Source organism: Platalea leucorodia (assembly GCF_965183815.1).
Source record: "Platalea leucorodia genome assembly, chromosome: 3".
Taxonomy (NCBI): domain Eukaryota; kingdom Metazoa; phylum Chordata; class Aves; order Pelecaniformes; family Threskiornithidae; genus Platalea; species Platalea leucorodia.
Window position 1 is genome coordinate 83,883,142 of NC_138825.1, and position 13,563 is coordinate 83,896,704.

General features: G+C 40.2%; 1 protein-coding gene across 1 annotated transcript; it reads left to right on the forward strand.

Moving 5' to 3' along the window:
- Positions 1 to 335: 335 nt before the first annotated feature.
- GPR63 (G protein-coupled receptor 63) lies at positions 336 to 1,595 on the forward strand (the record flags this gene model as incomplete). The annotated part of the gene is made up of 1 exon (XM_082306290.1): positions 336 to 1,595. The coding sequence occupies one exon, from the start codon at positions 336 to 338 to the stop codon at positions 1,593 to 1,595; it is 1,260 nt and encodes a 419-aa protein (XP_082162416.1).
- Positions 1,596 to 13,563: the final 11,968 nt, after the last annotated feature.

The following is a 13,563-nucleotide window of genomic DNA, read 5'->3' on the forward strand; positions in this document are numbered from 1 at the left end:
GACTACAGGAGCGGGATCTGTAAGAAAAAAGACCAAATATTACAAGACTGGTGCTTAAGTGAAGTGTGTGAACCTAAAGTGTAAATATGTATTAAGGATCCTTTTGTCATTAAGGAAAGTGGAGCAATCGTTGGTTCCCATTGATTTCAGAGAGTCTTACCTTGTTTCTTTAAATTTTTCTTCTTTTTCAGATGGAAATACTAACATGAATTTAAGAACTTTGATGCTTTCAGACATAGAATTTTGATTTGTTAAATGACCAGGAATAAGATACTGCCTGAACAAGATGAAATGCCTTGAAGACCTTTGGTTCTGCTTTCATTTCTCCTAAAGCAATGGTTTTCTCAGCAATGTTGACGCTGGCCCACTCTGGGACCTCAAATGCTACTTTTATTGTTTATGAAAATGCCTATACGAATTTTACCACTCCCCAGTTCTTGCTTCGTAGTGGCACAACACAGCCATTGAGATATAGTTCAGGTGCTGTGCTCACCACTGAGAGAAGTACTTTTCTGGTAAACACTACAGCTATCCTGCCATCGCAAGAAGTTTTCAGGAGCTTGAGTTTGCCACTCCAGATCATCCTTTCTGCTGCTATGATATTTATCCTGTTGGTTTCTTTCCTTGGAAACTTTGTTGTCTGCCTCATGGTCTACCAGAAGGCAGCTATGCGATCTGCAATTAACATCCTCTTAGCAAGCCTGGCTTTTGCAGACATGCTGCTGGCAGTGCTGAACATGCCTTTTGCTCTGATAACAATCATTACCACTCAGTGGATTTTTGGGGATATATTCTGCAGAGTCTCTGCCATGTTCTTCTGGCTTTTTGTCATAGAGGGGGTAGCCATTCTTCTTATTATTAGTATTGACCGATTTCTTATCATAGTTCAGAGGCAAGATAAACTGAACCCTTACCGTGCAAAGATTCTCATTGTGATTTCCTGGGCGGCATCCTTTGTTGTTGCTTTTCCATTATCAGTAGGGAATCCTAATTTGCAGATACCCTCGAGAGCACCTCAGTGTGTTTTTGGCTACTCTACAAGCCCAGGTTACCGAGCCTACGTGATAGTTATCTTGCTAATTTCTTTTTTTATTCCATTCCTGGTAATGCTGTATTCTTTTATGGGCATACTCAACACCGTCCGTCACAATGCAGTTCGTATCCATAGTCACCCTGATAGCATATGCCTCAGCCAGGCCAGCAAACTTGGTCTCATGAGCTTACAGAGACCTTTTCAGATGAATATTGATATGAGCTTTAAAACTCGTGCCTTCACGACCATCTTGATTTTGTTCCTTGTCTTCATAGTCTGTTGGGCGCCCTTCACCACTTACAGCCTTATTGCCACATTCAACAGCCACTTCTACTACAAGCACAACTTTTTTGAGATAAGCACTTGGCTCCTTTGGCTCTGCTACCTCAAGTCTGCACTGAACCCGCTGATTTACTACTGGAGGATTAAGAAGTTTCATGATGCATGCTTGGACTTGATGCCCAAGTACTTCAAGTTTTTGCCACAGCTACCTGGCCACACAAGGCGGCGCATTCGACCCAGTGCCATCTATGTGTGTGGGGAGCATCGGTCGGTAGTGTGAAGCTGCGGTTGCTTGACAATGATTGTTATTTTCTGGGATTATTTGTTTTTAGGCTTTAGGTTGAATTTTATTTTGTTTAGTATGGCTTCTTCAGTGTGGCCGTATCTTATAACTTGATTACATTTTCCAGTACTCTGTGCAATTTTGGGAGGAAAGATAGAGGGAGGGAAAGTGATTGGTTATAGTTGGGTTTACTACCAGAATACAATGTAAACAAAATAACGAATGTTACCTCTAGGATTCCATGGAAATCCATTCTTTTAACTGAAAACTACGTTTGTAACATTTTGTCAGGTTTATGCTTACTAGGCCTGCAATTGCATCTGATTGTAGGGACTTTTTATGCTGCTAAGATACAGTATATTTAGTTGGTGTAATTTTTCTGAAAAACGTTGCTGCTGTCTGCCAATATATTAGAGCCAAAAAGTCTTGTTACATTACTTCTATTTAATTTTAACAATATTTCAGAAGTTTTCCTGGTGACACTAGAAAACTTTTTTCTTTTTTTTTTATGTTTCCATTAATATTTTTGTGCACTTTACAAAATTTACTATAGAATTTGTTCATTGGAATATTTTGTTCTGTATTGAAGGGGTATTATTATTTGTTATATTGGTGAATTTCAATGAAAGACACACGTAAGCTCTAGGAGGGCAATTTATGTTGGTATAGCTACACGTACAGTCATAGATTTGCTGTTTTTCTAACAATTGATCAAAAGTAACATTAACTGCTCAGTTTTCAGGGGAGTTGGAAGGAGAAAATGGAGGAATGAAAGGGAAAGAAAGCAATGAAGATAGCATGTCCTGAGTTTATGCTAACACAAGATTTAGAAAAATAGAGTTCATGTGAAAATTGTCACAGGGGGAAAGGGTGGCTGTAGCTGTTACTTTAGGCTGTTACAAGCTATCTAAACCTGACGGTATGCCTGAAAACTAGCTGAAATTGTGGCTTTGGGCCTACAATTTACACTGTGTTGGTATAATGCTCTTTCTGCTTGGAGCTCGTATAAGGCTAGGTGTGCTCTACACTGCTGAAGACATGCTGTCAGGCGTTCATTGGGATAGAATTAGAAATAATAGGGTAAACCAGCAAACAAATAGCACAAGAACCATAGCTGAGGCTAGGACTTAGTCTACATAGTAATAACTAGGAAAAAAATACTCAACTTGCTTGTTTTCCAGTTTAAGTATTAGGGTGAAATCATGAACTGATAATAATGAATAACAGTTGGCCAGCAGAGTTTGCTGGGGATGTAAGTTAAATTCCCCTTTTCCCTCCGATACTACTTTACACTGATTTTTTGTTGCCCCTTTTCCTCTGTAGTGCCTGCTGCCTGAAGGGTTACTCTGCGGTTCTCATCTATTAGGAATCAGCTTCTCTCCCTGAAATGCCAAACCACCTTTCTGTTTTACGTCAGGCTGTTTCGGTGCCTGCCTGGAAAGCAGAAAGGCCAAGGTTTTCCTTGATAGCAATCCAGACTCAGATTTTTTTTTTTTTTTTTTTTTTTAATTGGCTAAATATTTATTTAATGTGAGGTAAGTAAAATTAAGACTTAAGTTTGGGCTTTGAAGTGAGATCCCCAGTTGCTCTGAGGCTGGGGAAGAATGCCTGCAGAATTTGTGCGTCCTTGCAGAGGGCTTTTTGGGACTGTCTGTGACTGAGTACAGGAGGATTAAGGTACAACAAACTTACCAACCAGGGCTAGGGTTTGGGCTTCTCTTGCTTCCATCTCTCTCTCAATACCCAAAAGCTTGGGGACCTCTTCGTTATTCTTGTACCTGAGGAGTAAATAATAGCAATTTTTTCTAACTATCTACTTACACATGTGTATGAAGGAAATGCCGTGTACTGCATGGATGTCCAGGGACTGCTTGCTTCCTGAGGCCAACTAAACATTTTACACCCCAGGTTTTATTTCCATGTTCAATGAAGAACTAATTTAACAGTTATCTCTGTTCTTCTCACCGACAACTATCGGTAAACGTGTTGGCAATATTTAAATTTTTAGGAGTATAAAAGGAACAACTTTGAATTTAATAATTTCATTTTATAAAAGAGCTGCTAGCTGAGGTTGTGGGTTACATGTAAAGGCATCCAGGCAGGGGCAATGTTACTAAGGTCCATACTTTCCATTCCTTGTCAGCTTCACTGATGATGGTATGGATTTTTCTGACCAAAATGACAGGCAGTAAAGGAGTTCCACTGTAAAACACAGTATTTTAGCGTGTCTTTGCAGTATAGCTTTTATTTCTCAATTACATTTACATTGATAGCGGAAGTTTATGACCTGGTTAGTATGGATTTTCTGTTTCAGAGCTGTCATGCCTGTTTATCTCTGAAAGCAGCAAAATTGTGCTTAGAGCTAATGTAATAGAGCAAGAGCATACACTGTCTAAGATGGCAGGAACAGGTATTTTTGCTGTCTTCCAGAGCTGTAATGCAAGAGGTTTGAATGTCATAAAACATGGTAATTCAAGAAGGAAAGAAGATGAGTAATACAGGAAAGTTACTGAAATTACTTTCTTGAAGGGGGAGGGGAAAACATTTTGTGGGGATTTCATAATCTCTGATAAGTACTGGCTGTGAAGCAGAAATTGCAAACATCAAAGAAAGTGAATTATCAAGACAAATTAAATGTTTGTTTACACTGACTGTAACAGGGTTTCCGCTCAGAGCTGCGTCTGCTGTTACTTGGAGAAAAGAAACCCAAATTGTGTGGGCCAAATTCAGAGGTGACTTACACCGTGATACTGTATTCACGCTTACCAGGTTTTAGAGGTGATCAGAGCATACAGTGAACAAAAGGGTGTTCAAAAAAAGAAAGAAGGTGGCATAGAAGTATCCCCAGGGTAATTATGTGTTTACAGAACCATTTGGGCTATTCTGTCTAATATACTGTCTTTAGAGCAGTGCCTTGATAATGACAGCTGAAGTCCTAGGACCAAGTTGAAGACTGCTAAACTCCTCAGTCTGGCTGTCTCTGATCCTACCAAGATCAGCATAACCTTGCTAACATTCGTAATGTTAAAACACATACGTGTTGGCAGGATTGGGATTACTGAGGCATTTTAGTGGGCTTGACCTTGACCGAGACCAAGGATTTTAAAAACTGAAATTGATCTTTCTTGATTCTACTGGGGAATTATAATTTTCTTCCTCTCCAGAAATGAGACTCATTACTAAACTATATTCCCTCATGTTACGTTTTCAGAAATCTTTGGTATGGAGGATTGAAATGAATGTATTTTGAATTTTGTTGCAGTTTAACTCATTCTGTCAAAGCATGCTGCTTACACAACTCTTGTTTGTACAAATCTATTGCTAAAATGATCCTTTTGTACTCAGTTGTGTATTTTTGACATTCCTTGTTACTCATGTAAAAATATTTATGTATATAGAGAAGAAAATTGTTTTGCCTCTTACTGCTTTCTGTTACTTTTTTTTTCACATGTATGCTTAATACTTCCATATTTTCTTTTATTTGGGCATATGCATAAGTAACTGCAAGATTTCAGTGGTCTTTCTGTGACTGTTTTGAGATTTTCAATTCTCAAATCATTCAACAATGCCCTCCTTGAAAGAGATTTTGATTTATTTTTGTGTGAAAAATAAAAATTCAGAGCACAAGTTTGTTGTGGTTGGAATGGTGAGGAATTTCTTAAGTCTAGTTTTCCAGGAGCCACTACTTTGCCGTTACCAACTGGTTTGATCTTTTTTTGAGGAGTAGTCATTTTCTGATGTGGAGAAACCTTAAATTGTTTTAAAACAAGCTGTTAAGTAGAATGGATTTTCTGTACATATTACACCTGTGAAAATACCTGAGGGGGAAAAAAAAAAAAAGAAAAAAAATAAACATGAACATTCTCTAAAAATGTAGCACAAGTCTATAGAATTGCTCTATCTTTGTGCATTCACAGGTTTCTTGGATTTAGTGCCCAACTTCATAGTTTCAAACACTTTATTTTACCTGTATATTAAATAACAAAGATTGTTTGCCTGAATTAGATGGTTTTGTTTAAGCCAAAATGTTTCTTGTGTAAAGAATTTACAGAATGCTCTTTTCTGAGACATTGGGGTAGAGATGTGTCAATATATCTAAAACAAATGAATTAATATCCAGCAAAAGAGAGAGAAAGCCTAAAGAGAAAATAATTTTCCTAAAAATACTACCTGAACTGGGTATACTACCTTTTAGCTAGGACTGAGTAATTAACATCATTTTATTGTGCAATAAATAAAACAGGCAGTGGTACTGCATGGCATGATTCATTTCAACACAAGACAGTGACCTTTATGATTCAATTGCTGCATGTTTGTATGTGATGGATTATTCCCCCTATTAGTAGAATGAAAAATGTTCAGTAGAATGAAAAATGTTCAGTATCTTGGCTGTTTGGGGGAAATTTTTCAGCTTGCTAATGATTTAGCAAAAATTCCGCTGGAGTAATTTCTTTAAATGATAGAGTCAAGGTGTGTCCCTAGAGAAGGCCTGAGAGGGGATGGGTATTTCCAGTTGCTTGGGAAGGGCCTTGCTCAGCTGCCCACATGCCTAATTTTGAGACTCCTTCCTCGTACCTCTGCAACAACCACTTCTTCCGCCCTTTTCCTCTCCTGGTCCCCTCCACCTCCCCGAGGTAGCACCTTCGGCGCTGCTGTGTTGCAGCAGGCATGATGGTGGCCAGAGGCACTGGTGCTAATGGCAGGAGGAGGTGGAGGTGCCTGGAGAAGCTGTAGAGCCAGCAAGCACCTAGTGCCGTTCCCTCCTAACAGTTTGGACCATCTGTGAGGGGCTGCGGGTGAGTTTTGCCACCTTTGGTTAGAAGATTAGGGCTGTCAGGGAAGAGCTGTTACAGGAGCACGTAGATTTGCCTCTAGTCCTAGTGCAGGATTCTGGTTTTATCCCCAGTAGCATTACAGGTTTTGTTGCACCTCTGTCTTTTGGCAACTGAGCTACAACAGTCTATAGCCAATTCATGGCTGAACAAGAATCCCTTAGCTGACTTGTGTCTCTGTGAATGCCCTGGGCACAGGACCTGCCGGTGAGCATCCACCAGAACAAAAGTTCCTGCAGCATGTTCTCTAACAGCATTCATGAAGACAATCGCAACTCGGCTTGGATACAAGGGGGAAGAGCTGTAAGTTGGTGGCTGCACTGTGTAATGGAGAAAAATGTGAGTTGTAATGGGTGATAATTCTTAAGTGCCCCTTACAGAGCTGATTTTTGTTTTTAAAATGGAAGTTATGGATACTTTATGTGCAGAATAATGGGTTGTGTTCTGCTTCATTGTGTGACAGTTAATGCAGCTTGGTATAAAGTCACTAACAGTACTGCAGATAAGTGACATAGTATTCATAAATATCACAGTAGAACTTGTTCCTGTTTTATTTTATTGTCCTGTGTAGATAACCAGCTTTGGTGGTGCGTGGGTGCAGAACACAGCAATAAGGAGACATACTCCTTGTTTAATTGGTGCTCTGCCTTAAATAGATTACTGCAATTCAAACCTTTGTGGTTGACCTGAAATAGAATTAAGCCTGTTCACCAATAAGAGTAGGAATTCCACTAATACTGCCCCGTCTGTTGAAAGTGAAGCTCTAGTGGAATAAACGACAATAATTCCTCCAAGAGTCAATTAATCTGGTCTCCAAAAGGGGATGTAATCACTGCTGTGATAAATTTAACAGTGTCTCCTTTTGATTTACTGGGCCTAGGCTCTGTGCCAAAGACAGAGGGGAGATTTTGGTGGCTGAGGGTATTGCCTGAACGCCTGGGGTGGCAAGAGGGAGCCACTGAAGCTTACAGGAAAATCTCAGTGCTCCAGTATAGTTGAAGCCCTGCTGTTTTTTGGGGCATCAGCACTGTCTTTTTCCGAAATAGTCATTCCTTTCAAAGGAAGAGGGATGATGAAGTGGCATCTCTTCCATCATCTCTTCTTTATTGACACTTTAACTGTGAGAATAGTAATTTTGAATTTGGTTCCCTGGACTTGGATTTCCTTCCCTTCCTCCCTGGAGGGGATGTGAAGCTGCCATGTATCAGCCTCTAGACTGCGGTGTGTTCTAGAGGGGATGGGAGATACTGTCAGTCCCTCCTGTGGACTCTTGCACACTTAATACTCCTTGGGCCAGAGAGAGCGAGCCAGCGTACTCACAGGAAAGTGGGAGGCTGTGCCCCAGCCACCATTTGATACAAGGTGGTGTGGAGTTTCACAGTTTGGCTGCTGGGAGAGCAGCAGGGGAAGCCAGGTTCTCCCCACAACGTGCAGTAACTACCCCAGCCCAAGTGTCTCTCTCTTCCAGTGAATATTTAATTATTCTGTTCAAAGTGAAGCAGCTTTTACAGGAGGGAGTGAGAGTGTGCTTTCTGTTCTTACCCCAGGTTAGGTAATAATCCACTGATTAAAGCATTCAGGAGAGACTGTTTAAAATCCTCTGGGATCCTGAGAGGAACTGAAATCATATCTCATTCCTAAATATATTCACCACTGAATTACTAGGTAAAGGGAGTGGTCTACCAAGACTTTCGTCTTAGTTTATGGGTTTTTTTTGCAGCCTTAGCTGTTGGTTGAGCTCTGAAAATGCCTATGTCTGGAGTTTCTAATGTGACGTATATAATGTAAGGCTTATTTTGTAAATTCTAGTTTGAGATGGGCATTGCACTGTTCACTGCTGTCAGTGCTGCAGCACTTCTGGACATACGCAGAAGTAGATGTGTATGATGGGATACATGTGTGATCTTTTAGCTATCTATAGCACAGACAGCTCCACTGATCACTTGAGGCTCCTTTGCAGTCAGTGGAGATGAGTGGATGTTTGCAGGTATGAAAGTTTACCTTCCAAAAAGAGAGAAACAGCCCAGAAAAGCCAGTGACCTTCCACTGATTAAGAAGGAATAAACAACCTGGAGTGTTAAGTTGAGAGATACATGTTCTCAGTTGGTCAGATTAATCTCACCCCAAATCATTTAAGGAATTTTATTGTGGCAAACTTAGGCACCTATGAATGTTTGGGTCAAATGCAGATGAACAGGGTTTTAAGGCTCTACCTTTTGACTTTTTCTAAAGTGTCTGAATCTACCTGCAATCTTTTTTGTGGTTTCTGGTGGTAACTGCACTGGAAAAATGATTGTGCATTTTAGAACTCGATTCATTTTCTCCAGTACTCCTTTGTAGACAAGAGGCGTGAGATACCTGCACTTTTTAACCATGGTGTGGATTTTCTCCTGCAAAAGTAAATTGGCCTCAGTTTGGTCCAGTTTTTCTGAAGGAATTAGACCACTTTACTTCTGTGTGAGAGCTTCTGCACAGGGATTTGGCATTGTTTGACTAGAATGCATTACCTTTGTACCTGTAATTACTTGGTCTTTGATTTCTCATGTCCAGGCATAGACGAGTCTTTATAAAGTCACTCCTAAACTTATCCAGCCTTCTCGCATGATTTTTTAAAGTACTGGTAATTATTCCATTTCTGTTATTTCACATTTAGAAATCCAGAAGGCATCATTCCATAGACTGAGCTGCTCTCCTATCTATTAGACTAGATAGAGGGAGCAACGTGAGATTTGTAAGACTAAACGGAAGGTAAGAAAGAAGCCTAGGGACTCGCTTGAGGGGTGCTGACTTTGCAGCCTACTTATTCAGGCAAGTTGGAAACCTCAAAGATGGTCCTAACTGCCTAGATGATTTCAGTTTTTGTTCAGTCGTTACCTGATGTGAAATGCATCAGCAATCCCGTAAACGGAGGTGGGAGCTGAGGCTTCAAGTGTCCTGGTCTCCAAGCACCAGAATCTTACTCATTCCTGTGCACTCTTCCTCTGGCCCCACAAAGCTTTTGCCGCTTCCGTGCTGTGGCTACCAGGTAAGTGGTGGGAGAGGCAATCAGACCTCACTTTGCCTCTTCAGCAGCACGTGCTAACCGTCAGGCTGAGAGATTAGTCCTTTTCCACGTGGCCGTGTTTTAAAGGAGATGAGTTCTCTTTAGTTAGGTACCTGCCTTCCTCCAAATGAAATGGAGATGTAGGATTTCAGCAGGAAGGTGTCAGTTCTGCCAAGCATTTCTACTGAGTGGCTCCGTGCAGCTGCTTCCCTGTCGTGTGGATGACCCGAGACAGCCTGCCGAGGTGGCTGACTTTGCTCACAGCACAGAGGATGTAGGTCCCTATCTCTGTCCCTCTGAATGGGAGTCTGCAGCTCTTCTGGTGCCTCTCTGGTCCTTAACCCCTCTTCCTTACCACGCAACAGGAGTTCTTTTAATTAAAGCAGGTCTCTAAGGAAAAAGAAAATATCAAAAAGCATTTTATATTTGAGATTTTTTTTTTTAGGTGCTTTTGTGAGGACAATAATTTATTTGTGTGACTTAGAATACACAGGAAGCCAGACTATATGACCACAGTAATTCTTTCTGGCTTTATTCTGTATGAGAGGCTGTTTCCACTTACATAAAACTTCGCTTTATTAGTGCCATTGTTGAGGGGAGCCTGGGTATTGGTAGAAAGAATCTCAAACATAAGTTAAGGGGTACAAAGAAATGGCCCTTCCAAGAGTATTACTGACCTTTGTAATTCATCTTAGGTCAACATTGATGGTGCTTGATTCTGGAAAGCTGGCTTTTCTAATCAACTTTCTCAGAGGAATTAATTATCTGAAAACCTGTGACTAATGAAAGATGTTTTGTTCTTTTGAAGTTCAAGCTAATTTCCATGAAGGTTACTATTACTAAGCAACAGATTTTGTGGAGTGTCTCCTGAGGGGCTGAAACTACAGTACATACAGAAGTAAAGCAAAACACAGTGGAAAAAATGATGAAATATTAGCCCCAGACAGAGAGGCCGCAAATAGTACCGTGTACGGGGCCTGTTTTGGGAGTCTTCTTCCTTGAAAGCTGTTGTTTGACCAATGGAAAAACTCCTGTGGAAGCTAAAGATCAGCATAAACCATATCACCGCCTACTGTGAATGTAAAGCAAGATTCAGCCTCTCCTCAAATGTAGAGATACACCACAGCATGACCAAGGGAAAAAAAAAAAAGTCCCAAATATAATTCAGCATACTCAATTCTTCTGAGAAAAGCAATCAGCTGTAATATATGTTAGCCATATTAAAAGAAGAATGGTTATTCTAGTTGCGAGGACAGAGTGAAATGAAATACAGGAGTGCTTTCTTAAGTCACAAAAGATGATGTCATCTTTTCTCCTATGCAGCTTTGTGTCAGAGTAGAAATATATATTTGCAGCGTAAGTAAAAAGCCACACCTGGCTATTCAGCTTTTTGAGGACAGAAATTTCACTCTGTCCTCTTACTTTGGCTTTAGCCACTGGCTTTGCTAAATACAAGGTACAAATGATAGAGGATAAATGGAAATACACCCAAACCCCACAATTACTTTCAATAATCTTTTGAATGTTTGAGTAAGTTCCTTTGGCCTTGCCCTTTTTGTGTTCAGTTTGGGTAACTGTTTAAGTGATGCAGTTTTCCAGCATAAAATTTGCATGAAGTGAATTTCAATATTTGTTCAATAGAATTTATAAACTTTACAGTAGTAAAAATATCAATATCATTCAACTTAACTCACTAATCATGGTACGTGTAGGGTATGTACAATCTGGAAATAAGTAAAATGTTCTAAATATTTGAGTTAAATAATAAATATACCTGGTCATGAATGTTAGACTCCCAAAGGTAAAGATAGAATATCCAAAATCATTGTTAGTATAGAAATCTCCCTACCCCTCCAAATATTTTTACTTGCTCTGATCATTCCAGTCACAATGTCTTTTTAACTGTTTTGGTTTTTTTTTTCCCCGAATATACATGTCTTCTGACACTGCAAAGGAAAGATGTATTATTATCCACATTTTTATAAAGTGAGAAACGAGGCACAAGAGGCATTAGTTTAAAAAAAAAGAATAAGTAAACGGAATCTCTAGCCAGATGCTTCCCTGCCCCTGGAGGTGCTGAGGGTCGGCAGGTGTCCACGGTCCCAAGCTACGTGAGCTCTGATCTCTGGGCATGCCCAGAAGCAGCTGTGTCCTCACCGGGCTGTGCTGTAGGTGCCACAGTCGCACCAAAGCCCTGTCAGTGTCCAGGCATTTAATGCAACTCTTTTGCCTGCAGAGCTAATGCAGTAATCTCATGCCCACCCTTTTCCTCAAGAGCCCAGGACTTCAATAAAACACAGGTATTCATTAAACAAGGACTTGAATTCAGGTTTCTCCTCTTCTAGAGAAAGCCTCTATAGCCATCGCACCTAGTAGCAATAACTGGTTTTGGTATCTTAGTGCTATGTAGTGAGTATCTTAGCACTGTCCAGTACTGCCCCGGGAATACTCTGCAGCTCGTGGTTGGGAGGTTGTTCTGGGAGATGCCCTGTCACGTCAGAATGATGATGCCACCGTGAAGCATTATCTCAATACTCAAACAGATAAATAAATCGAAAATACAATTGGACTGACCTGGAATTGCAGGTAAGGATTATGTTCAACTTCAGGTCTGTACTCAGTTCAGACCTAAAGTGGTTCAGGCCTTTTCCAGCACACACTGTATCTTGAACATAAATTTTGTATGATGGATTTTTTCCAGGTGACTGATTCTGAATGTTAAACCTTATCCAATTTAAAGGGATCTAGCTTTTAGAGGGGCCAAAGACCCATTTTTTTAGAATCAGTTTCTCCATGACTTCTCAGCCAGGGTCAATGAAGTAAAAATAGTGGGGAAAGAAATGCCTGGAAATCTGAATCCCTCATATCTCTCTCATCCAGAGCTGTGTAGGAACTTTGCAACTCAGCTTAAAGATTGCTACTGTCTCTGTTGGATCTGCTTACGTTACACATATCAAGTAACTGGATAGCTTTTAAAAATGAATGTGCCATTAGAAATAGGTTCTTTTCTTTAATTACATCCTCATTTTATGTTGCAAGCTCTAAATTGTTTTAAGCAGGGGTTTGGAATAAATAAGTTGCAGGAATTCTGATTAATTGATTACAGAAAGTATTGCTTTCAGTCTTGAGGCAATTAAGGTTTTACGGTGTTGCCGTAGGTCAACTACATATCTGGATCGATGCTTTTATTTCAGGGATTTGAGTCATAAACCTTCAGAAAATTACCAGGTTTTAAAATTTTGATACTAGCACTACTTTAAAATTTTGTGTTAGATTGACATCAAGCAGTTATTGTTTGTACTGGCTTCAGTATATTTTGTTACAACCCAAACAATTAGGAACAAAGATAAGTTGAACAAGGAGAGGTATGTGGTTATTGTGGGAGAAGGTGTATAAATATATATCGTATGTAAACTGGGAAACCAGGATTCCTTAGTTCTGCTACTGGTGGAGTAATTCATATTACTCTCAAGAATAATTTGGCATGGAAAATTTCAGGTTATGTTTCTGCAGTCTGAGCAGGCAGAGGTCCACAATCAGGTGTGACAAAGTGAAGATGCCAGAAGAATCTAGAGAAAAATCTGAGTCACAAAGTTCGGCTCCCATATGTGAAACTCTCGTATTGGGTTGAGGTGGATTGAAATTGTTGAGAGGTAGAGCTTGTCAAAGCCTGAATTTCCTCTCTGTGGGAAATGTCATCAGTTTGACAATGATTTAATTTTTATTCAAAAGGCAAGTTAGAGGTTTCAAAATTCTGTCTGCAAACAACAAAACAATTCCTTTAGAAAAGCAGAAGGCTTCTGTTTTGATATTTCTTCAACAAAATGCTTCCATGTATCTCTGTTCCAGAGGCTCCTGGACTATGGGGGATCCCAGGCAACCTCCAGAGAGTCAGACCAGGGTGTGGAGGTATCTCATTGTGAGAAGGAACATCAGGAGGCTTAAACTCTTAAACTACCAACTCCCTACATGCTTTTAGGGTCTCTGCTGCAAAGCCCTAGCCAAGCGGCTAGATCCCAGGTAAGCTGACGCTCCAGAGACATGAAGTCTTTTACCTGTGTATGAGGGAAGCCGGAGACCCAATATCCTT